General features: G+C 36.0%; 1 protein-coding gene across 1 annotated transcript in view; it reads right to left on the bottom strand.

Moving 5' to 3' along the window:
• Positions 1–27,402, bottom strand: part of UBR1 (ubiquitin protein ligase E3 component n-recognin 1) — a 119,949-nt gene that overhangs the window by 72,066 nt on the left and 20,481 nt on the right. The window contains exons 2-10 of the mRNA XM_043471437.1: positions 26,300–26,556; positions 23,924–24,002; positions 11,767–11,877; positions 7,764–7,894; positions 5,642–5,780; positions 4,600–4,662; positions 4,240–4,363; positions 3,828–3,935; positions 3,108–3,196 (exon numbers count right to left, since the gene is read on the bottom strand). Coding sequence (XP_043327372.1) covers positions 3,108–3,196; positions 3,828–3,935; positions 4,240–4,363; positions 4,600–4,662; positions 5,642–5,780; positions 7,764–7,894; positions 11,767–11,877; positions 23,924–24,002; positions 26,300–26,556 — 1,101 coding nt within the window. The remainder of the gene's footprint in view (positions 1–3,107; positions 3,197–3,827; positions 3,936–4,239; positions 4,364–4,599; positions 4,663–5,641; positions 5,781–7,763; positions 7,895–11,766; positions 11,878–23,923; positions 24,003–26,299; positions 26,557–27,402) is intronic.

Below are 27,402 nucleotides of genomic sequence, written 5' to 3'. Positions count from 1 at the left end.
AGAGTTAACACCTATCCTACTCAAACTCTTTCAGAAAATTGCAGAGGAAGGTAAACTTCCAAACTCATTCTATGAGGCCACCATCACCCTAATACCAAAACCAAAGATGCCACAAAAAAGAAAACTATAGGCCAATATCATGATGAACATAGATGCAAAAATTCTCAACAAAATTCTAGCAAACAGAATCCAACAACATATTAAAAAGATCATACATTATGACCAAGTGGGCTTTATCCCAGGGATGCAAGGATTCTTCAATATTTGCAAATCAATCAATGTCATACAACACATTAACAAATTGAAAGATAAAAACCATATGATTATCTCAATAGATGCAGAGAAAGCCTTTGACAAAATTCAACACCCTTTTATGATAAAAACTCTCCAGAAAGCAGGCATAGAAGGAATATACCTCACCATAATAAAAGCCATATATGATAAACCCACAGCAAACATTATCCTTAATGGTGAGAAATTGAGAGCATTTCCCCTAGAATCAGGAACAAGACAAGGGTGCTCGCTCTCACCACTATTCAATATAGTTTTGGAAGTTTTAGCCACAACAATCAGAGAAGACAAAGAAATAAAAGGAACCTAGACTGGAAAAGAAGAAGTAAAACTCTCACTGTTTGCAGATGGCATGATCCTCTACATAGAAAACTCTAAAGACACCACCAGAAAATTACTTGAGCTAATCAATGAATATAGTAAAGTTGCAGGATATAAAATTAATACACAGAAATCCCTTGCATTCCTATACACTAACAATGAGAAAACAGAAAGAGAAATTAAGGAAACAATCCCATACACCATAGCGACAAAAAGAATAAAATACTTAGGGATAAATCTACCTAAAGAAACAAAAGACCTATATATAGAACAATATAAAACACTGATGAAAGAAATCAAAGATGACACAAATAGATGGAGAAATACACCATGTTCATGGATCAGAAGAATCAATATAGTGAAAATGAGTATAGTACCCAAAGCAATCTACAGATTCAATGCAATCCCTATCAAGCTACCAACAGTATTTTTCAGAAAACTAGAACAAATAATTTCACAATTTGTATGGAAATACAAAAAGCCTTGAATACCAAAGCAATCTTGAGAAAGAAGAATGGAACTAGAGGAATTAACTTGTCTGATTTCAGACTATATTACAAAGCTATAGTCATCAAGACAGTACGGTATTGGCACAAAGACAGAAATACAGATCAATGGAACAAAATAGAAAGCCCAGAGATAATTCCACACACCCGTGGACACCTTATCTTTGACAAAGGAGGCAAAAATATACAATGGAGAAAAGACAATCTCTTTAACAAGCGGTGCTGGAAAAACTGGTCAACCACCTGTGAAAGAATGAAACTAGGACACTTTATAACACCATACACAAAAATAAACTCAAAATGAATTAAAGATCTAAATGTAAGACCAAAAACTACAAAACTCCTAGAGGAAAACATAGGCAAAACACTCTCCGACATAAATCACAGCAAAATCCTCTATGACCCACATCCCAGAGTAATGGAAATAAAAGCAAAAATAAACAAATGGGACCTAATGAAACTTTAAAGCTTTTGCACAATGAAGGCAACTATAAGCAAGGTGAAAAGACTGCCTTCAGAATGGAAGAAAATAATAGCAAATGAAACAACTGACAAAGAATTAATCTCAAAAATATACAAGTAGCTCCTACAGCTCAATTCCAGAAAAATAAATGACCTAATCAAAAAATGGGCCAAAGAACTAAACAGACATTTCTCCAAAGAAGACAGACAGATGGCTAACAAACACATGAAAAGATGCTCAACATCACTCATGATCAGAGAAATGCAAATCAAAATCACAATCAGGCACCATCTCTCACCGGTCAGAATGGCTGCTATCCAAAAGTCTACAAACAATAAATGCTGGAGAAAGTGTGGAGAAAAGGGAACACTCTTACGCTGTTGGTGGGAATGCAAACTAGTACAGCCACCATGAAGAACAAAACTGGAAATAGAGTTGCCATGCAAGCTAGCAATCCCACTGCTGGGCATACACACTGAGGAAACCAGAACTGAAAGAGACATGTGTACCCCAATGTTCATTGCAGCACTGTTAACAATAGGTAGGACATGGAAGCAACCTAGATGTCCACTGGCAGATGAATGGATAAGAATGTTGTGGTACATATACACAATGGAATATTACTCAGCTATTAAAAAGAACACATTTGAATCAGTTCTAATGAGATGGATGAAACTGGAGCCTATTACACAGAGTGAAGGCAGAAAGAAAAAGACCAATGCAGCATATTAACGCATATATATGGGATTTATAAAGATAGTAATGATGACCCTATACGCAAGACAGCAAAAGAGACAGAGATGTAAAGCACAGACTTTTGGACTCTGTGGGAGAAGGTGAGGGTGGGATGATTTGAGAGAACAGCATTGAAACATGTATATTACCATACATGAAATAGATGACCAGTCTAAGTTTGATGCATGAAACAGGGCACTCAAAGCCAGTGCACTGGGACAACCCAGAGAGACGGGATGATGAGGGAAGTGGGAGAGGGCTTCGGGATGGGGGACACATGTACACCCATGGCTAATTCATGTCAATGTATGGCAAAAACCACTACAATATTGTAAAGCAATTAGCCTCCAATTAAAATAAATTTTTAAAAAAAGCTATAAATTTGTATATTCTAGCCTCAGATAGTTAAGTATAACTCTTACCCATCAAATTTCTGCCTCCTTTTAGCATTTATATATGTTTCTTTTCCCTGTTATTCTTTCAACTAGTCACTACTCTTATTATAATTTTAACTAACAGATAAATGATTAGAAAAGATAAATGTACTCCTAATTGTGACAACTTCCTATTGCTTTGTCCAAGCAAATAACAGGTCATTTTCCAACTATCTCCTCTCTTATACTACTATTTTCATACTATCAAATGTGAAGATAAATGATGAAATTTTGAAAAACAAATAAGCTGTAAAATTAAGTTCCTGCTCTGTAATTATCCCCTTTGTTTCCATTATTTCACTTACAAAATGGTTTTCTATTTTCATTTCTTGACATCTATTTATAAAGAGCAATTACCTTCACAAATTCCATAGCAAAGAATTTTTTGTATTCCATCTCCATAAAAAAACTGCTGAAGATCAACTCGTGAAGGATCTTACGGGCACCTATAAATCATTTTGGGGAGAAGTGGGAGGAGCATTGCCAAGGCAAAGAAAACATTTTAGCTATTAGTAGTGGCAGAACACTATAAAAATATTTCACATGCTAATAGACTTCAAGGACTCAAATATTAGTGGCACTTATCACGTTAATATTTAAGAGCTAGAATTTAAAATACATACATGTAATGTCTTTTCCCTTATTTTCTGTACCCCTCTCACTGCTGTACCTTACTTCATCCTACTTCACCCAACCTTTCTCCATTTGTTTTCATTCTGTCTCACTAAAAACTACCCTCTGTACCTCCCCTCTCCATCCCCTTTAGCCTTACTCTAACTTTTTACTTTTGGGTCTTTGTTTAGATTTTAAAAATGAAAATTAACATGGCTTTTATAATGGCATTACTACATGAATACATACATACTCTTTTTTACTGGTTCTGACTAAATGAAAAGGCACTAAATTAAAAGGCAATCTCCCTGGGTTTTAACACTGGTTGACTGGTTGTTCTCACCATGAAAATACAATATCTTATCAAGTTAATTGATTTAATAAACAAAAGAGATCACAACTCCACTTTACAGCTGTAATATTCCTTTGCTTCAAAGCAAGAAGCATAAGTAAAGATCTACCTACCTTTATAAAGCTTTGCATCCCAAAGCATTAACCTGCTTATGAGACAGGGATTCTCAGAGCCAGGTTCTTCTCTAAGGCAAGCTTGGCAAAAGATCTGTCTGAAGTCACCTACAAACAAAAGATGTTACATAGTTTTTATTCTTAAAGTATTTCTCTCAGAAATACATTTCCTATAAGAACATATGAAAAAACTAACAGTAAATCCTCTCATACTTGATGTCAAGAATAATTCAACATCAAAGAATCAAGAGCCAACAAAACATTATTCATAGCATTTGAAATGCAATACTGAAAATAAAATGCATAAAAAACAACAATCATTTTACTTTATGCTCAATGACATTTTAAAATCTGTGGCTATTTAAAAAGACAATATTTTATGAAAAATAAGAAAAACAGGCTATACGCTTACTTGAGTAGCTCATAATTTTATTCATCCAGGACCCCAGACGCAAAGCAAATTTCTGATGAGCCATAACCTCAGAGTGTAATACTTCTACATGAAGTGGATGTTGAGAGACATTTTCTGAATGACTCTACAAATGAAAGGAATATTAGAAACAAACTAGTTTTTAAATTTTTTGTTTTAAAAGTTATCTATTCCTCAAAAAAACAAATCATATAACTATTACATTTTCAAATCTCTGGGTCTAAATGCTCCAAACTTATGTTTACTTAGGATGTCAAACCACTTCAACAATATAACTGTTTTACTTGGGCTCTTGTACATTCCTCTTAACATTTTCGTTTTGACCCTAATTCAGAAAATTACCTTTATATCTTCCTTTGCTTCCTGGCAAGCAGCAAAAGCACCTGCTTTAACAGCCCGACGGCCCTAATTATAGACAAACATGAGAATTAAGTAGTAGACTGACAATCCCAATCAACACGTAATATAAAACTCAAAGACCCAACAAGCTCTTAATTATTAATCATTTTTGACCACCTAAAAGTCCTAAGATTGATAACACCTATAAGATAAACAGAAATGTTTAGCATTAGCTACCTTCATGCAGCTTCAGAACTTTCAATGCCACTGGTAGAGAATTTCTATACTTTAGGGACTCAGATTTCTTGCTTCACAAGAATGTCATTATTTACTTATTGTAGTATACTCTATTACATAACAATAAATTAGGTTTAATAAACTACTATTATTAATACATGCCTTAGATACTTTTCATGAGTAAAACTGAAATTCTTTAACATGTGTTCCATAACACACATATAGTCCACTAGTGGGTTAGAGGTGTGGCCTAACAGATACTGACTTCTCAAGTCCTAGAATCACAATACCAGTAACTAGTGCTGTGATGCTTCTTCCACCGTCTTACACTCCTCTTGAGGGTAGGGATTAGGTTACTATTCCTTCTGCCTATCTGAAGAATACATTTTGTTTTGGATGGGTGTTAAATAAAAGTTGAGCCATGTTATCAACATTATTCCATAAATAGTTTTAATAAATAATGTTAAGCTAACCAACTTTTCAGGATTCATGTAGTCATTTATTCAATAATTTACAGAAAGACAGCTAAAGTTGAGCTGACATTCTTAACTACTCTTTGCCAAATATATTTAGTAACTTTCTATTTAGACTAAAAAAGGAAAATTATAGTCAACTAAAACTGTAATACACACACACAGAAAAACCAAGTTTCAACCAATTTACTTAGGCTATAAGGAATAAACAAAGAGCATGGCTGTACCTGACACATTACTAAAGCACTTGGCAAGGGCTACAGGGCTACTTGGCAACACCCAAATTCCAGGAAGCTGATGAAGACAGCATAATAATTCAAATAAAACTCACGAACCTCTTTGTCTATGGCAGTGGTATGCAACTGGGCCTCTGCAAGCTCACAGTCAAGAGCTCTTTGTAGACTGTATATGACGTGGTCATATGAATGGTGTTCGTCATTGAAAAGGACACAGTAGTATCTATCATTTTTCTCCCTGTTTAAAACAAAAAGATACATATTCAGACACTGCAACAAATAAGCAAAGGAAAATATGAAAAAACAGGCTAAAATGAAAAATGCCATGTGATGAGTAGCACCACGTAGTTTCCTATGTATGAGAAAAGTGAAAGTGAAGTCACTCAGTTGTGTCCGACTCTTTGCGACCCCATGGATTGCAGCCTAAGAGGCTCCTCTGTCCATGGGATTTTCCCGGCAAGAATACTGGAGTGGGTTGCCATTTCCTTCTCCAAAGTACCACTCTAATACTAGTATAGGAGATGATTTTAAGTGGTATAGTGCCATAAAATTTTAAAACTCTGATAAAAGTATCTATTTTTTCATGTTTATCCCCGAATTTTTCTTACTTCCAGAAGTAAAATGCTGTTCTCATTAAGTGGCAGTAAGTCTTTAACACCATTCATAACTCTAGCTAATCTCCCACTGTGACAAAGGGAGACAAGCCTCAGGCTCAGAACTTTCAAGCAGGGAATGATAAATAGTCAAGATTTTACTAACATCTAGTTTTTATTTATTTTTGTTTCTACCTTCTATTTATTTTAAGTAATACTGGTTTTATAGTACTTTTAAGTTTTTTTTTTTTTTTAAGATGTATATATTTTAAGTGCCAGCACTACCATTTGACTGTGAAACTTCAGACAAATCACTTAAGCATTTAATCTTGCTGAGATGATGGTATCTTTTCCATCTCTAAGAAGAGATGTGTAATATCTACATTTGAGTGTGAGGACCTTATAAAATACGTGAAAATGGTTGTTGTGGGCTACAGCTACACAAATGTCAGAAATTACTACCAGTTTTAAACTGTTTACAATAATCTTCCATTAAATAGTCAATTGATCCTCATAACTCTAAGAGGCAGCTTTTCTCAAGCCTCTTGTAGCTTAGGAAATAACAAACTCAAAAAGACTTCTCTTTCGTCCCAAAGCCAACAAACAATGAGAATTAGAAATCAGATCTGTGACGCTGAAGTACAGTGCTGTCTACATAAATGGCCACATTCAAGCAACCCACCCTTTTTAGACAGGCAGATTGCTAGAATTAAGCTTAGCAACACAAAATTTCTTAAAGCATTTAACTGATGCTATCAATGTATTTGAAATTCAAACTTTTTTGGACATAATTTCCGATGACCTTTATTTTTCCAAGCAGTTTATGGTCCAGTAAAAGTCAAAATGATACATTTAATGTCTTTAAAAATTGAAATTCTTAAGTCTCTCTCCTAAAATAATACAAATAAACCCAGTAAACTCAAAAAACTGTATTTAGATTTGTGAAACTCCTAATATTACACAGGTAGAAAAATTCCCACAGGGCCCAAACTGTATTTCATATCAGGTCTGGAATTCTCTTTTGCCTTTTGTAAATTACGAGCCAATACTGCTGTCACTAAAAGACCTACGGTTGTCAGAAATTGCTGGGTTTTAGCTAAAAACAAAAACAAAAAACGCTTAAATCCCTACATGTGAAATAATCCTAGATCCCAAAGCACAGGACAAAGGGATATCTCCTTATTCTGACCATCAAAATTTTTGATCAAGAAAAGTGCTAAAGATCTGGACTAAATGGAAACACACTGTTCTGAAGTCCCCACCTTAGTTCACAAACCTCTCAGGGAACCTGGAAGTTGTCCAGGCCAGGATCAAACTGGGCAATTTACTTCCTTGCTGGGACGAATGGCTCCTAAGTCCTTGTAAATCGTTTAGAACAACAGCCCTAAAATGTTTTTTCTTAAAAATCAGAAGCTCCTGATTAAGCCCTTCTTTTGCCTTAACTTCTGTATGATGTCTTAGAAGAGCATCTCATATAAATGAACACTTTGGAAAAATTCTCTATATAAAATTTTCACAATGATAGATAAGTTAAAGCAGTAGATAAAAACAAAAGACATTTTTAAAATACTCATTCTGCAATATCAATAACCATTGTGAAAATTTCTCCGTTTAAAAAAATCCCCCACCTTTTCTGGAGTTCAGGAGGCAGTTCTTTTTCTTCTTCCCATATAGTCATTTCTACAATGTATTTTATCACCGAAGGGAATATTTTCCTGGCTTGGGCAATCACCTCTTCATTCAACGGACAGCGTAAGTTCTGCAAGGAAGTATAGAAAAACATATTCTCAATGTTGTATACAAGTAAGTGGATGAGAATGATGATGTTATTAATTTATAAGAATAATATTAATGAGTTCATTTACACCATCCTCCAGGAATGAATTTAATTTCAGCCCAAGAGGTTGCTGTTCACATTGTTTAGCTGAATTCCTTGTGGCCAAGCTGGTGCTACAGATGACAGAAAGCAAAGGAGGCAAAATCATGGAAGTCTCCCTTATGATGCTCTTCCTTATGAATGTTTTTCTCTGCCTGAGTAAACTAATCATATCAGAGAACAACAAGTTATAGGGTTTGGTTATTCCTTACAGCTTACGAAAACATTTCTCATTTAATTTATTCCAACTGATCCTTATAGCCACTCTGTTAAGGCAGAAAATTTATGACATTTAAAAGATAAAGATTCCATCTAAGGGCTTCCTGGGTAGTCCAATGGTTAAGAATCTGCCTGCCAACACAGGGGACATGGGTTTGATCCCTAGTATGGAAAGATTCCACATGCCTTGGGGCAACTAAACCCATGCGCCACAACTATGGAACCCCATGTGCTCTAGAGCCCACATGCAGCAACAAGAGAAGCCACCACAATGAGAATCCCGTGCACTGCAACCAGAGAGTTGTCCTTGCTTGCCACAACTAGAGAACACCTGCTCGGAGTGACAAAGACCCAGCACAGCCAAAAATAAATAAAGAAATATTTCAAAAAACATTTTTAAAAAAGATCCCATTCAAGGTCAAAGAGCCTCTAAACGGATATAAAAAGCAATACTAACATCTGAGTCTTTTGACTTTCATGGAAAAAAAATGTTCATTTCATTAAAGAATACCACTTCTTTAATAGGTTTGTTCAAACCAACTATCTAAAAAAAGAAAAATGCATTTAACTGCTCTGCATCATAAACCATTAGTGAAATGCAAGCCAAAACCATAGTGAGATGCCTCTTCATACCTGCTAAGGTGACTATTATCAAAAAGGCAGACAAGTGTTGGCCAGGATGCGGAGAAACCTGAACCCTATACACTGCTCATGGAAATGTAAGATGGTATAATTTGGAAAAGTCTGAGAGATGCTCAAAATGTTAAGTATAGTGACCTTATGATCCACCAGTTCCACTCTGAGATATCTACCCAAGAAAAATGAAAACATATAGCCACACAAAAAACTTGCACACAAATGCTCATAGCAGCATTTCTCATAATAGCCAAAAAGTGGAAACAACCTAGATTTCCATAGACTGATGAATGGATAAATAAAATGATGCATAATCCACACAATGGAATATTATTTGGCCATAAAAATAAACTATATGCCAAAAAAGTACTAAAGTATATTCTTTAAATGGGTGACTTTTTAAATATAGTATGCAAATCAAAACTCAATAAGTTGTTTAAACAAAGCAGTAAGCAGGAAAACAAATATAGTAGCTCTTTAGACACACACACATTCACACATAAAATCCAACAGAAATTCAGTAGAAGGCTTTAATATTCAATTTTTTACACCATACTATACCTACCTGCTATACACCATACTAATGAACTGTATTTTATTTTGTGGTGACCAAAACATTAATCTATACATTTACTCTTCTGCACCTATTCTTCCTCACTCCCCAATGCTTTATTATTTTCATTTCTACCATCTCTTCAATATGTCACCTTTTCTCTGGAGATTTTACTCAGAAGCTTTTGCTAGAAAGAGAGAAAAAGAGTGCCAAAGGTACTAAGAGCAACATTAATCCACTATGTTCCTATTTCTTATCTTCTTTAGCTTTAGAAATATTTCCTTTCAATTCTTAATCAAAGTGGTCTGAAATGAAAAGTTAGAAGAATCTACTTATTACTTCCATACTATATCAGAAGCTAAGTTCTTCAGAAGAGTCCTGGTAAGTAGGGAAGAAACTTTTAAATAAATCATTTATAGCTTAGAAAATAAGAAGGTCCATTAGAGGGAACAACAGGGTGACAATCAAAATCGATTTAAAAAAAACCTTAATAATAAACCCAGAAATGTACTACAGAACTAGAAAGAAATTTCCCTTAAACATACTTTTAGAGATATTGCCAAATCCTGGACTATAGGCTGATTAGTATTGATCAGGTCTAATTACACTTGGTAAATCCCTATTATGGCTGGCACAATGCCACACACCTGGCAGAGTATGGATTTCACATTCACCAAAGCAGAGACGAAACAAATGTCAAGCACAAAGGACTCTTGGGGGGCAATTGATTAGTTATTTGCTAGTTGTAAGTATGCTCTCACATTCAGATCATGAATCTGTTCCTGAGTATCCAGACTTGTGGGCATAATAAGCCTGAATGATCTATTTCTTTTTGAATCTAACTATAAATCCAAAGAAATCCAAGAAGATCAGGTTAGTTCAGGACTAAATTCAGTGTTTTGAGGCCATATGACTCGGGAAAACCACAAACAGACTGGAACTCCATGAGGTAGGAAGGAGGAGGCTAGTTTTGTAAACTTGATGAGCACTTAGGTTGATTCAATACCCTGGCTACTGTAAATAATGCTGCATGAACATAATGGTGCATGTATCTTTTCAAAATAAATAAATTTTGTACTTCTTTTTTCTTAATTTTATCTTTGGATTGTTCATTACTAATGTATAAAATACAAGCAATTTTTGTATCTCATATCCTGCAATTGTGCTGAACTTGTTTATTAGTTCTAACAACGTTTTAATGGATTCCTTAGGATTTTCTATATACAAAATCACGTCATCTGCAAATAGAATTTTACTTCTTCCTTTCCAATTTGGGTGCTTTTTATTTCTTTTTCTTGTCTAACTGCCCCAGCTGGAATGTCCATTACACTAATGACTGGATATTCACTGTGGCAAAGCAGAATATGCCTTACTTCCCATCTTCAGGGGAAAGTATCCAAAAGTATCCTAAAACTGAGTTTTAGGTTCTTTTGACACAAACGCATCCTCACCAGCATACCTCACCTATTCCCTAACTCATATCTGGAATCAGGTATTTTTACAAGTCCCGGTTTCTTTTAGTGGAAAATGGCACTTAAGAGATCAAAATACAGACCCTAGGGATATTCAACGTTATAGAGTTATCAGGAACAGTTTAAAGAATACAAAAACTATTTATTCCTTAAGTTTTAAAAAGGATTCTTCTGTGAAACCAATTGAGCATGGCATTTTTTTAGGAGGTACTTTCTTGTGACAACTTTTTACATTTCTTCAATGGTTATTAACTGTTTAAGTTTTTTCTGTTTTTGAATAAATTATGACTATACTGTTGGATAAAAGAATCTATTTTCAAATGTCTTTGCACAGAGTCATATAAATAGCCTTTTATAATCCTCCTCTATCTGTGGTTCTATGGTCATTTTCCCATTCTACTTTTAATTGTCTCTATCTGGGCTTACTCACATTTTTTTTCTTGATTAGGAGGTATAGTGGATAATATGTTCGTTGATTTTTTTTTCTTTAAGAATAGCAATTATGGAATTTATGTGTCAGTTCTACTGTTTTCTAATTCATTATATCTTCCTATTTCATAATAACTACTTCCATTCACTGTTTTAGGATAATATATGGTTTATTCTTACTTATCAAATTGACTGCTTAACAAACAAGTATTCTGAGTTCATCTTTTCAGTGTAAATTCACTCCTTCAGAGAAATATGGAATCAAACCTTTACCAATTTATCAAATCTTTAAATCATTTAGAATCAAATACAACTCCTTACATTTAAATATCAGAACACAAAATCAGGATTCTCAATGGAATTAAGCTTAACCCATACAAATAACATTTATTTCTATTTATTTTCATCAAGCTTACATAACAATTAAAAAACAGCAATATTCTTACCTCTTTTGTGGTACCTGCTCTTCCAGGTTCATGACTTATACAAAAAGGACCAGTTTTCCATGCTTCTGTGTCTCCACAGTCACAAAATCCTCCTCCAGTAGAGGTATGCATCTGACAAATGAAAAATGTGTCTTAATTTCAAAACATTTTACAAAGCAAAGAATAAAGATAACTCAAATAATACATGTTTCCTGCTATTTCAACCTTAATTGCCTTTAATGTTATAGATATAAATCAAAAAAACATTTTGATAAAAAAAAATTCTCAATACTTAATCACAAAAATAGGCCTTCAAAATTGATACATTTTTAAAACATACTCAGTTGTTAAATAGTTTTTAAAACAGATTGTGTTCAGTTCAGTTCAGTTTAGTCGCTCAGTTGTGTCCAACTCTTTGTGACCCCGTGAACTGCAGCACGCCAGGTTTCTCTGCCCGTCACCAACTCCAGGAGCCCACCCAAACCCATGTCCATCGAGTCGGTGATGCCATCCAACCATCTCATCCTCTGTTGTTCCCATCTCCTCCAGCCCTCAATCCCTCCAGTGTCAGGGTCTTTTCCAATGAGACAACTCTTCGCATGAGGTGGCCAAAGTACTGGAGGTTCAGCTTCAGCATCAGTCCTTCCAATGAACACCCAGGACTGATTTGCTTTAGGATGGACTGGTTGGATCTCCTTGCAGTCCAAGGGACTCTCAAGAGTCTTCTCCAACACCATAGTTCAAAAGCATCAATTCTTCGGCACTCAGCTTTCTTCACAGTCCAACTCTCACATCCATACATGACCACTGGAAAAACCATAGCCTTGACTAGATGGACCTTTGTTAGAAAAGTAATGTCTCTACTTTTTAATATGCTGTCTAGGTTGGTCACAACTTTCCTTCCAAGGAGTAAGCGTCTTTTAATTTCATTGCTGCAATCACCATCTGCAGTGATTTTGGAGCCCAGAAGAACAAAGTCAGCCACTGTTTCCCCATCTATTTGCCATGAAGTGATGGGATTGGATGCCATGATACTAGTTTTCTGAATGTTGAGCTTTAAGCCAACTTTTTCACTCTCCTCTTTCACTTTCATCAAGAGGCTCTTTAGTTCTTTACTTTCTGCCATAAGGGTGGTATCATCTGCATATCTGAGGTTATTGATGTTTCTCCCAGCAATCTTGATTCCAGCTTGTGCTTCCTCCAGCCCAGCATTTCTCATGATGTACTCTGCATATAAGTTAAATAAGCAGGGTGACAATATACAGCCTTGACATACGCCTTTTCCTATTTGGAACCAGTCTGTTGTTCCACGTCCAGTTCTAACTGTTCTTCCTGACCTGCATACAGGTTTCTCAAGAGGCAGGTCAGATGGTCTGGTATTCCCATCTCTTTAAGAATTTGCCACATTAAAAAAAAAAAAAGAATTTTCCACAGTTTATTGTGATCCACACAGTCAAAGACTTTGGCATAGTCAATAACGCAGAAATAGATGTTTTTCTGGAACTCTCTTGCTTTTTTGATGATCCAACAGATGTTGGCAATTTGATCTCTGGTCCCTCTGCCTTTTCTAAAACCAGCTTGAACATCTGGAAGTTCACAGTTCACATATTGCTGAAGCCTGGCTTGGAGAATTTTGAGCATTACTTTACTAGCATGTGAGATGACTGCAATTGTGCGGTAGTTTGAGCATTCTTTGGCATTGCCTTTCTTTGGGATTGGAATGAAAACTGACCTTTTCCAATCCTGTGGCCACTGCTGAGTTTTCCAAATTTGCTGTCATAGTTTGTGCAGTACTTTCATAGCATCGTCTTTCAGGATTTGGAATAGCTCAACTGGAATTCCATCACCTCCACTACCTTTGTTCTTAGTGATGCTTCCTAAGGCCCACTTGACTTCACATTCCAGGATGTTTGGCACTAGGTGAGTGATCACACCATCGTGACTATGTGGGTAGTAAAGATCTTTTTTGTACAGTTTTTCTGTGTATTCTTGTCACCTCTTCTTAATATCTTCTGCTTCTGTTAGGTCCCTACCATTTCTGTCCTTTATTGAACCCATCTTTGCATGAAATGTTCCCTTGGTATCTCATTGTGTTATGTGCAAAAAAGAAAAAAAACTATACGACACCCAGAATGCCTGAGTAGATTTTATGATTAAACAGACTTTTTAAATCATTATGATGCTAGCATAAGTACTTAAGAAATGTATATTTTCATCTATATTAATATCCTACAGCAACTAAAACTTATTACAACATTTTTTTCTTTGAGGGTTCCTGTAAAAAAATTATCTAAAATATCGTAGCTTAGATAGAGAAGGATGACAATGACCTGAATTTGAATCTTCCCTAAATCTCCCCCCTCCAAATTATACAACTAACAAGGAGAATAAATAGAGCCACACGTGACCCATGTCTGCAGGATTACTGGGAGTCAAAAAAAGAAATACCCACTACAATATTGTAAATTATAAATAATTGTAAATTATTTTAAATTGTAAATTACAATGTAAATATTGTAATTAGCCTCCAACTAATAAAAATAAATGAAAAAAAAAAAAAAACCCTCACTAAAACCAAAAAAAAAAAAGAAATACCACAACCTTCAAATGACTTCTTTTATCAGAGTTTCTGTTGCCTATCACTTCAAGCATGTGGATACAAACAATAGGGGAGGGAAGCTAAAGAGACTCCATTAAACAGAACAGAGGGGTATAAAGGACTTAAATCAAGCACAGACAAAATCACATCCCAGAAGAGAAAGCTCAATGTTAAGGGACAAATACTGAAAACAGATTGGGACTTGGTAGTTCACAGGGAAAGAGACTGAAACTGAGCAGGACCAGAAGTGGCCACCTCCAAGAAGCATTACTTTTGGAGGAAAATCAAATACATTTAAAAAGGTGGTAACCCCTTATAGAATGTGACAGTAAACGAAAGAAGGAAGAAAGAAAGCTTAAGGATCCTATAGAAACAAGATATGCCAAACCCCCCCCTCACTTCACCACCGTCACCAATATCATCTATAAAAGAAATTGCATAGAAGAGGGTAAAACTGACAGAAGAGAGCACTTGTGAACACTATTCATGAAATGAAATAGAAAAAAAGTACACCATATCCATATAAAACTGTTGCAAAAAAAAAAAAGTGCCCCAAAATGTAAATAAGAGCCAAAACTCAATTATGAAGCTGGAAGAAAATATAATGCTCCAAACTGAATGACCCATCCTCGAACAAGCATTAAAAACCCTTAATCAGATTAAGACACCTTTAATCATAAACACAAAAGTTAAAAACAGAAATGGATAGAAAAGAAATAAATGAGACCTGAATGAACTCAGGGTAAAAAAACAGAAGAAAATAATGTATCAGAAGTAAATAGCATTGAAACAAAGCAGGGAAACAGAGAATGAAAGTAAGATGAAGCAAAGAAATACAGGGTCAGAGGAAAAATGGTTGAAATAGAAGATAGGCCTAAGAAAGGTAGATGAGTTTAACTAGAGTCACTAAAGAAAAATCAAAACAATGGAACAGGGATAACAATCTAAGAAAACTTTCTGAAAATAAAAGGGCTTAATCTACACAGTGAAAGGGCCATGAGTGACTGAGAAAAAACTCAGTATGATCAACTCCAAAACATAACCTCCTAAAACTATTAGACTTTAAAGATAAAAGTCCTGAGGTTTGGGGCAAAAAGAAGAGATAACATAATCACAAGAAAATTAGACTGGCATCAGACTTCTCAATAACAATACATGAAACAAGACAACAGCAGAGCAACATTTTCAAGAAAGAAACAGCAAATCAAGGATATTATCTACAGCTAAGCTATAAAAATACAATTTTGAACATGTCAGAACTAAAGGAACACTGTATACACATGATCTTCCAGAGGGATCTGTCTGAGCAGTGATCAGCAAACTTTCTGTATGAAGGAACAGTGAGTAAATATTTTAGGCTCTGCAGGCCATGGAATCTCTTTTGAATTACTCAGTTTTACTTTTGTAGTGAAGCAGCAGCCACAGACAATAAATAAATGAATAAACATAGCTACGTTCCAATGAGAATTCATAGGCACTAAAATTTTAAATTTCATATAATTTTCATTTATCATGAAATATTATTGAGAGTCCCTTGGACTGCAAGGAGATCAAATCAGTCAATCCTAAAGGAAATCAGTCCTGAATACTCATCGAAAGGATTAATGCTAAAGCTGGAACTCCAATACTTTGGCCACCTGATGTGAAGAACTGACTCACTGGAAAAGACCCTGATGCTGGGAAAGATTGAAGGCAGGAGGAGAAGGGGACGACAGAGGATGAGATGGTTGGATGGTATCACCGACTTGACAGACATGAGCCTGAGCAAGCTCTGGGAGTTGGTGATGGACAGGGAAGCCTGGTGTGCTGCAGTCCATGAGGTCGGAAAGAGTCGGACACAACTGAGTGACTGAACTGAACTGAACTGATTATTCTTATTCTTTTTCACAATATAAAAACCAGCTTAGGGGTTTCCCTGCCAGTCCAGAGGTTAAGACTCTGCACCTCCACTTCAGGGGGCATGGATTCGATCCTTGGTTGGGGAACTGAGATCCCACATGGCTTGTGGTGTGGCCAAAAGAAAAAAAAAAAAATAAATAAAAACCAAACTTAGCTTGCAGGCCATATACAAAAATAGATGGTAGGTGGGATGCATGAGACAAGTGCTCGGGCCTGGTGCACTGGGAAGACCCAGAGGAATCGGGTGGAGAGGGAGGTGGGAGGGGGGATCGGGATGGGGAATAAGTGTAAATCTATGGCTGATTCATATCAATGTATGACAAAACCCACTGAAATGTTGTGAAGTAATTAGCCTCCAACTAATAAAAAAAAAAAAAAAGAAAGAAAACATAAAAGCTGGAAGTAAGTATTCATCAAGTGATAAATAGGTACTATATTGCGGCATTTCCATGCAATGGCATACTACTAGGCAATAAAAAGGAACAAACTGCTGATACATGAGAGGCGCTCAAAGGCATTATACTAAGTGAAAATAAACAGAGAGGAAACACTACATAGTATATGATTTCACTTATATGACATTCTAAAAAGCCAAAACTATAGGGACAGAAAACAGATCACTGAATGCCAGGAGCTAGGGGTATGTGAGCAAGAGGACTGCCTGCAAAAGGGCACTAGAGAACGTTTGGAAATGATATAAATGTTTTATATCTTGATTATTGTGGTGGTTTGTTGTCATTGTTCAGTCGCTAAGTCGTGTCCAACTCTTTGCAACTCCACGGATTCCATGAGCATGCCAGGCTTCCCTGTCCTTCACTATCTCCCAGAGATCACCCAAGTTGATGTCCATTGAATCAGTGATGCCCTCCAACCATCTCATCCTCTGTTGCCCCCTTCTTCTCCTGCCCTCAGTCTTTCCCAGCATCAGGGTCTTTTCTAATGGGTCGGTTCTTTGCAGCAGGTGGCCAAAGTACTGGAGCTTCAGCATCACTCCTTTCAACAAATATTCATGGTTGGATTCTTTTAGGATTGGCTGGTTTGACCTTCCTGCTGTCCAAAGGACTCTCAAGAGTCTTCTCCAGCACCACAGTTCAAAAGCATCAATTCTTCGGCGCTCAGCCTTCTTTATAGTCCAACTCTCACAGCTGTACATGACTACTGGAAAAACCATAGTTTTCACTATACAGACTGGACCTTTGTCAGCAAAGTGATGTCTCCGCTTTTTAAAACACTGTCTAGGTTTGTCATAGCTTTTCTTCCAAGGAGCCAAGTGTCTTTTAATTTCATGGCTGCAGTCACAGTCCACAGCGACTTTGAAGCCCAAGAAAATAAAATCTGACACTGTTTCCACTTTTTCCCCATCTATTTGCCATGAAGTGATGGGACCAGATGCCATGATTGTTAGTTTTTTGAATGCTAAGCTTTAAGCTAGTTTTTTCACTCTTCTCTTTCACCCTCATCAAGAGGCTCTTTAGTTCCTTTTCACTTTCTGCTATTTAGAGTGGTATCATCTGCATATCTGAGGTTACTGATATTTCTCCCAGCAATCTTGATTCCAGTTTGTGATTTATCCAGCCTGGCATTTTGCATGACTTACTCTACATATATTAAACAAGCAGGGTGACAATATACAGCCTTGACATACTCCTTTCCCAATTCTGAACCAATCAATTGTTCCATGTCTGGTTCTAAGTGTTGCTTCTTGAGCTGTATACAGGTTTCTCAGGAGGCAGGTAAGGTAGTCTGGTATTCCCATCTCTTTAAGAATTTTCCAGTTTGTTGTGATCCACGCAGTCAAAGGTTTTAGCATAGTCAATGAAGCAGATGTTTTTCTGGAATTCCCTTGCTTTTTCTATGATCCAACAGATGTTGGCAATTTGATCTCTGTCTGGTTCCACTGCCTTTTCTAAATCCAGATTGTACACCTGTAAATTATACGTTCATGTACTGTTGAAGCCTAGATTGAAGGATTTTGAGCGTTACCTTGCTAGCATGTGAAATGAGTGCAATTGTGCAGTAGTTTGAGCATTCTTTGTCATTGGCCTTCTTTGGCATTGTGATGAACACCGACCTTTTCCAGTCCTGTGGCCCCTGCAGAGTTTTCCAAATTTGCTGACAGACTGAGTTCTGTATTTTAACAGCATCATAGGCTTTCCTGGTGGCTCAGATGGTTAAGAATCTGCTTGCAATGCAGGAGACCTGGTTTCAATCCCTGGATTGGGAAGATCCCCTGGAGAAGAGAATGGCTACCCACTCCAGTATTCTTTCCTGGAGAATTCTATGGACAGAGGAGCCTGGCAGGCTACAATCCATGGGGTCACAAAGAGTCGGACACGACTGAGCAACTAACACTTTCACACTGTGGTGGTTACCAAACTGTATACGTCTATGCAAACTCATGGAACTGTACACTTAGAAAGGTAGATTTTATTGTATATCAATTATATCTTTAAAAATCTAACTTAAAAATGAAAAACTATTAAAGACAAGCACATTAAGATAATATTTGTGAAGTATATAACATAGCAGTAAGAAAAAAGCAACAGAAAAATAAAGGACAGAGACAGGCATTACACAGAAGTTAAACATACAATTAAAAAATGAAAAGACATTCACAATACTAGTAATAGAAGTACAAATTAAAATAATGAGATAATTTGACTACTAACAGATTGGCAAAAAGTAAAAAGACTGATTAAATAAACTTGGGGACAGATATAGAGAAAGACCATTCTCATAGCCTTTTAATGGGACTGTAAACTGACATAGCAATTCAGAAAAAAAATCTGGAAAAGCTATCAAAATTTATGCACACACCCTTCAAGGCAGAAAATACACATCTAAGAATCTAGTCTCAAGCACTCTTGAATATATACATTGGTGTATAACAAAAGGATATGTATATGTTGCATTATTGGTTTATTACTATAAAACTAGAAACAATGTAACTACCTAGAAAAGAGGGATGGGTTAAGTATATAATGACATACTCCCACAAAGAAATACATGTAGCAATTAAGCAAGTCAAGAGTTATTATATGTAACAACACAGAACTATCTCCATGATACATTAAATTAAAAACAAGTTGCAGGGAATTCCCTGTCGGCCTAGTGGTTAGGATTCTGGGCTTTCACTGCCATGGTCTGGGTTCAATCCTTGATCAGGGAACTGAGATCCTGCAAGTTGTGCAGTGAGGCCAAAAAAAAGTGGCAAAACAAAGTACATAGTAGGATCCCATTTATACACACACACACACACACAAACATACCTCCTAAACATATAAATATATATGTTTATAAATACTTAAATAAAGGCCTGTAGGGATGTGTACTAAATCGTGTTTAGTTTAACAAAGAAAGTATGATAGGACAGAAAGGCAACAATAATTTTTATTTGTATTCTTCTGTATTTGAATTTTGAAAAAGTAAGTTTTATTGCACTGCCTAAATAATTTTTTTAATGCTGTTGCATTTCGAAGACAATATATAAATTCTCATTACATAGAACTGATCTTAAGATAGACCCTGATTGTTATTTCTATAATTAAATATTAGATATCAGCCCTGCCTATGATCCTAATACTTCCTATGATCTGCCCTTTTGATCCTAACACTTGATTTCAACAAATATCTATTGAAGGACTTCCATGGTGGTCCAGTGGTTAAGAATCTGAGCTTCTAGTGCAGGGGGTACAGGTTTGACCCCTGGTCAGAGAACTAAGATCCCACATGCTGCATGGAGTGGTCAAAAAACAAAAAAATAGTAATGATCTTTAATAGTGGGTGTTTTTAATTACTTTGAGGATAAAAATGCAGAGTTTACTGAAAAATTTTTTTAAAGAACATGCTTCAGTATATTCTCCTGTTTATCATATTTACCTTTTTGTATGTATGTAAGAATGTTTACATGCTACTCTCTAAACAAATTTCAATTACAGAGTAATACAGTGTTATCAACTACAGTCACCATGTTAAATACCTTAGATTCTCAGACCTTATTTATCTTACTGTAGTTTTTAATTAATTTGTTTTTAGTTATGCTGGGTCTTTGTCGCTGCACTTAGACTTTCCATGTTGTAATAAGCGGGGACTACGCCCCAGTTGCGCAGCATGGCTTTCTCACTGCAGCTGCTTCTGTTGCTGCAGAACACGGGCTCTAGGCGCACGGGCTTTAGCGGTTGCAGCACGTGGGCTCAGGAGTCGCTAGTGTGTAGGCTTAGCTGCACCGCAGCATGTGGAACCTTCCTGGACCAGGGATCAAAACCACATTACCTGTGTGGGCAGCCAGATTCTTATCTACTGTACCACCAGGGAAGTGCCTTTACTGTAGTTTTTATTTTCAAGGGATAAACTACAGAAAAGCTGGATATCACAAAGAAGGGGCACATTACACACAGTAATCAAGCTCAAATTTTTATGTCTGTTCTCAAAAAGGTTTTGTTTGTTTTTATGCTTCTTTACTTTCAGTTCTCATCTTAGATTGTACAAGATCATAGCAAAAATTTGGTGCAGGATAGCAATTTTACACAAAAGAGTGAGATCAAAAATTCAATTTGGGGTTCTTTGATATTAAAATTTATATGAGCATATGAACACATTTTTGGGGGGCTTCCCTGGTGGCTCAGACAGTAAAGAGTCTGCCTGCAATGCAGGAGACCAGGGTTCTATCTCTGGGTCAGGAAGATCCCCTGGAGAAGGAAATGGCAACCCACTCTAGTATTCTTGCCTGGAAAATCCCATGGATGGAGGACCCTGGCAAGCTACAGTCCATGGGGTCGCCAAGAGTCGGACACGACTGAGCAACTTTACTTTCTTTCTTTCTTTTTTTCAACTATTTTTGTGCCTGTAAGTTAGATACTATCATGCAAACTGCCATGTCTGGTCCACAATCCTTTTAAATTTTTAACTCAAAGACAAATAGGAAAATTCAGTAAATTTTAACTTTCCAGATGTTCTCAGAAAGAATTATAAAACACAGTTGGATAATCTATTTACCCCAAATGAATTACCTATGTGTATCGTGAGGTAGCAAAGAAAGACTATGATCTTCTATGGTGATAACACTCTCAATGCAGAAGCCTTCCCTCTTCACATGAAGAGTGTGAATAAGGGATGGAGAGTCACCTTTCATTATTTCATCAACTATTGGTGTTTTCACAGTATTTTAAATGCCGGATTTCAATTTTACAACAATGCCAATATTTATTCTGAAAGGTAATCACATGTTCCAAGTAGCAGAACTTCCAACACATTCTCTAGCAATAATCTGCAGTTCTTTTTTTGTGGGGGCAGGGGAAGGTGTGGGGTGCGCTTCATGGCTTGCAGGATCTCAGGTCCCCAGCCAGGGACTGAAACCAGCCCATGGCAGTGAAAGCACTGAATCCTAACCAGCAGACCACCAGAGAACTTCCTAATTTGCAGTTCTGAACCATACTTCAGAAAAAAATTTGCAGCAGTGCAGGATTTATTCCTACTCCATCACGGGTAATACTGCATAGATCTCTACAGTGAACTTTAAATTCTTCTGCTGTGAACTTTAAGATTGCTATGAAAGATGTACTTTGGGGAACACTGAGTACTCCATAAGGCAGCCATTAGCATGATCTTGGTCTTCAAGCAGGTCTGGACAGAGACCCCATACCATCTCTGTGAGACAGCCCCACTCTGTCCACAGTGCTGGGGACAGCAAAGTTGTTCTGCGCTATTTTGTGCCTAAAGGTTTTTCTTGATGCTTTCTTCACATAGTATCAGATCTTGGGTCTGCAGCCCCACTGTTATTCTTTTCTTTCCCTTCTCTGCAGCAAAACATATCCCTTCTTATTTCTTCTAATATTTTTTTAATGGCTTCATTTTTTTTTCTTTTATTGTGTTTTATTTTAAAAGAATATACACAATATATAGGTGAGTTACAAAGTAGAATAATAAAGTGAACACCACTGATTCAGCATCTAACCCAGGAAAATATTAATACTGTTGCCAAGTTCCCTGTGTGAGCATCCATTTGACATGGAGGTTATTGTTATCTGAATTGTATTTATTAGTCATTCCCCTGCTTTTCTTTAAAAATTTCACCACATCTAAGAGGTATTTCAGTGAGATTCTATCAATTATTCCCCCACCAAAAATCTTCTGTTCTTTACACACACTTTTGAAGGGTAGTATTTTTTAAAGGTTATAAACACAATTTTTTATTAGTTACACAACAGTCCATCCTTCTAATAACAAAAAGATTCCTGAGTAACTTGTACATGTACCTTCTATAAGAAGAGCTCTGCAAAAACCTAAAGATGATAAACTTAAGGATGCTTCACAAAAGAGTGCTTTGTGGTGCAATGTAGACTGTAAGCTTTCAATACTGAAAGATAGCTTAGTGAAGAGGTTCCCAAATTTAACAGACAAGTTTTACCAGTCAACAGAAAAAATCAGAAAAGGAAGGAAGGAGCTCTTCCACAGAGCTACATGTATGCAATTTAAAGACCTGCTTTTTAGCCTGAGATTATCCTACTTCCTTGGAATTAAATTTTCTTTTTCTTCATAAAACTATAGGAGATGGTAAGGATTTTTTGGTTGCTGTTCATGTGCTCTTTTTAAAATTAAAATTGAACTTATTTAGCCAAATAAAAATTTGTAAACCCTATGTCTTACCCAGTCTTCTGAAATTGTACTGTCCCACAGAATCCCAAAGCTTGGCAACCTCACTAAGACCACAATGTAATACTATTCTATACCTACCAGATTGGCCAAAATTTTAAAAGTTGGCAACGCCAAATCTTGCAAGAATGTGGAGCCATAGGAACTTTCATTTACTGCTGAAGAACTTACAAATTGGTATAACCACTTTGGAAAACAGTCTGACATTATCCACTATGACTTAAGACATACTCTAGAACTCAGCAATTCTATTCCAGATATACATCCTGGACAAACTCCTGTACGTGTGTACCAAAATACACAAATAAGAATGTTCACAGGAAAGTTGTTTTAATTCAGTAATAGCCCAAAATTGGAAACAATCTAAATATCTATATACAGTACAATGAATAAAGACAATGTGGGTTATCAAACACTATAAGGTAAATGGATAAAACATATACATATATAAATACACACACACACACAAACACCATATACATACACATAATGCTGAGTGAAAGCTACTCAACAAAAGAAAGGTACACTAAAAAAAAAAAAGAAAGAAAGAAAGGTACAGAATGACTCCATCTATACAGAATTAAAAAACAGATGGAACTATTCAATATGATTTGGGTGTAAGTTAAAAGGAAAATGAAGTAAACTGTTATCACAAAACACAGAAGAGAGGTTATATCATAAAGTGGGAGAGAAACATGGTGATCCAGAAGGAGGCTCCTGAGAGCTGGCAATGTCTCACTCATTTCTTGACCTATGGAGTGGTTAGAAAGGTGTTCACTTTATAGTTATTCTTTAAGCTGTTAATATGCTTTATACAATCTTTTGTATAAAAGTTATGTACTTAAAAAAAGAAAATTGTAAGGGGGTGCCTCTTGAGGTAGCAGATGCTCCAACACATATATTTAACCAGAGCTAAAGGTTCACACATCAGATGCGTTACAGCAGGAACTCAAATACTGATCAGGAATTTGGACTAGCTGGCCATCAGTCTCCTGCCAATCAAGAGATTTTATGCATCTATTTCCATACCTTGTAACGATGATTTTTATGAACACTATTCTGGAAGCAGTCCATACAGAGCACACATGTTGGATCAATTGCACAGTCCCTGAAAAAGATTAAAAATCAGGTGCCAAAATTTAGATGACTCCCATTGATGCTCAAAGTATAATGATGATATAATGTGAATCAATTTCCTATATGATACACAAACTGTTTATGAAAATACTTTAAAAATTGAATTCCAAATAATGTTGGCCTCTTTCTGGCCATATTTGAATGTATATGTTTAGATGTTCGGTTTTGTTTCCTAAATTATCCTCATTACTTTGAGCTTTCACCTGGTTTCAAACTATTAAATTATACATCAAAATTAGTTTTCTGGTGCGTGATTTGGCAGCTCATATACCAAAATTAGTTTTCTGAAAAATTGATCAGTTTTTCTTCACTCTCTGCATCATCTTATCCTATTACAGTTACAAATGTATTTTACAGGCACTGATTGTTCACTGGTAAATGTGGCTTGGTTAAAGACAAAATTCCTTAGAATGTAAGCAACATAAGGGAAAGGATTTTAATTTATTTTGTATAATGATATGTCCCAAGCATGTAGAGTAGTGCCTGGCACATGATAAATATTCAATGAATATTTATTGAATAAATTAAATTCAATCTTTCTTAATCTCTTCCTTAATAAAAACTTTTAAAATGTAAAATTTTATTTAGTACTTTCAGGGGAACTGACAATAATATAAACAAGTACAAAGTGCAAAATTAATTTTTAAAATATTTATTTAGAAAAGTTGAAGCGATGGAATTGGGCAATGTTAAAACTAAAATTTTAAACGCTAATAAGTAAAGACTGACCAATAAAAGTCCCTAAAATATATATGATCTACTAACCTATTCACAGCAGGATTTCCAAACCTCAGCAGTACTGACATTTTATTTTATTTATTTATTTATTTATTTTTCCCATTTATCTTTATTAGTTGGAGGCTAATTACTTTACAATATTATAGTGGTTTTTGCCATACATTGACATGAATCAGCCATGGATTTACATGTGTTCCCCATCCTGATCCCCCTCCCCAGTACTGACATTTTAAACTGAATAATTATTTGCTGGGGATACAGGAGACTGTCCTGTGTACAATAGGATGGTTAAGCAGCAACCCGGCCTCTATCCACTAGATGTTAGTGCCACCCCCCTAGTTGTGACAATTAAAAATGCCTCCAGGACCCTTTTGGAGAAATGAGGTCTACAAGTGTCTTCTACTATGCTTTAGTTGAAACTGACTGGGCTTCAGCTAAAAGTACTTAACAAGATAAATGAAACTGCTATATAGCAAATTGGTATACAAAATACAAAAGTTGAATTTTCCCTGAGAAAAGAAGAGAATAAAGAAATGTAGTATGTTCTAAACAACTGTTGTGTTTGCTTAGTCACTCAGTTGTATCTGACTGTTTGTGACCCCATGGACTGCTAGACTCCCCTGTCCATGGGGATTCTCCAGGCAAGAAACTGGAGTGGGTTGCCATGACATCTTCCAGGGGATCTTCCCAACCCAGGGATCGACCCCAGGTCTCCCACATTGCAGGCGGATTCTTTACCAGCTGAGCTACTATACACAAATCAGTCAAATCCAGAATTACATTGAAGCAAAAAGTAATTCTCTGTATTTATAAAATCTAAAGATTCACATTCCTAACCTAAACAACTTCTAACAAAAGGAAAAAAAAACAACAACAAAAACCCCAAAACCCTAAAAGTGCGCTTAAGATCTAAAAGTTAAAAAGTTTCAGGAAAGAGTAGAAAATAAAAAAGTTCTCTGTGAGGCTTAAGTCCTTTCACAAAAGGCAAAAAGCCTAAAGCTGTTTCCAGTTTCCCTACCACTGACCTCTTCTATCCAATTAAGTTACAAATGCTCTGACAGGTTCTTTGATACCAAATGTCACTTAGTGGCAAAAAAAACAACCTGAAATGACAAGGGACTATAGACTTTATTTATACCACTTGCTGTGAATAGTCATAGATTTCTTATAGAAATGTTGTGTTTGGTTATAGGATCCTGCCCTAACTCTACTCGGGAAGTACTCAGAATTCTGAAATATATGTGGCACCAAGAGTTTCAGATAAGGGTGTATGGACTATGTTACAAACAAGGCAAAAATCAATCACTTATATACTTTCAGAGAACAAGAAGAAAAGTGAGAGAATTGTGCAAGTCATATATTCAAAAATAAGCTGTACTAGCAAAAACAAACTTATAAATGTGTAATAAAAGGAAGTTATTTAAGAAGAATTAAATACAACTAGCAATACACCAAGAAAGGTACATCATAAAATAGGCACAGAATATCAAGCTGTAATTACAACCAATCCTGTACATTTCTAAATCTTACCTACAAGAATATGTTGTCTCTCCACTTTTAAAAACCTTCCCACAAAGCTGAAATGCTCCACTGTGCTTCAGTTTCTCTAAGCAAATATCTGGATCTTCTCCAAATAAGTACCATTCCAGTGGGGTGAATATTGACCTCTGTATGCTCTCCTCCTGCTTTTCCAAATCTGGGTCCATTTCAGCAAAATAAATTTCAGGCACCACTTGTGCCAAATAGTTCAAGAAAGTAGTATAAAAATCAATCTGCTGATCCCACCACTGAAAAACAAAGCAAAACAAAAATTAAACTTTGTTATAAGTTCCTTCTTAAAGATCTAGAAGCACAAGTAACGGTACAGGTAATGGCATAATTCTGTAGTTTCAGAGAAAGTGATTTGCAGTATATTCTTATTTTACCCTTCACCAATACAAAAGGAACTGTAGCGCTGGATAAGACTCTTGAGAGTCCCCTGGACAGCAAGGAGATCAAACCAGTCAATCCTAAAGGAAATCAACCCTGAATATTCATTAGAAAGACTGATGCTGAGGCTCTGATACTTTGGCCACCTGATGTGAAGAGACGACTCATTGGAAAAGACCTTGATGCTGGGAAAGATTGAGGGCAGGAAAAGAAGCGGGCTACAGAGGATGAAGTGGTTGGATGGCATCATCAATTCAATGGACATAAGCCTGAGCAAACTCCAGAAGACAGTGAAGAACAGGGAAGCCTGGCATGCTGCAGTCCATGGGGTTGCAAATACAAAAGGAAAGTAGGTGATTTTTTTTTAAAGAAGGACTTGGAAATTAGTGGTTGTTCACATATAGAAAAAAGAAGTGCAGCTACAGCAGATGAGAATTACTCTTCCCTGCTGAAGTGGCCAACTCCTGGTGTGTGAAGGTGATTCCATTATCAGTAGAGGATTTAGCGATAAAGTGTTCCCCATAGCAGTAGTTTAATTATTTTATTTTTTCTTCCAGTTTTATTGAGATATAATTGACATACAGCACTTAATGAGTTTAAAGTGTACAACATAATTATCTAACTTACGTACATCATGAAATGATTACCACAATAGCTTTAGTGAATATCCATCATCTCACACAGATATAAAATTAAATGAATGG

This window comes from Cervus canadensis, chromosome 6 (genome assembly GCF_019320065.1).
Source record: "Cervus canadensis isolate Bull #8, Minnesota chromosome 6, ASM1932006v1, whole genome shotgun sequence".
Lineage (NCBI taxonomy): Eukaryota > Metazoa > Chordata > Mammalia > Artiodactyla > Cervidae > Cervus > Cervus canadensis.
The sequence above is the reverse complement of the archived record's forward strand: the minus strand, read 5'-3'. Positions and strand labels throughout refer to the sequence as shown.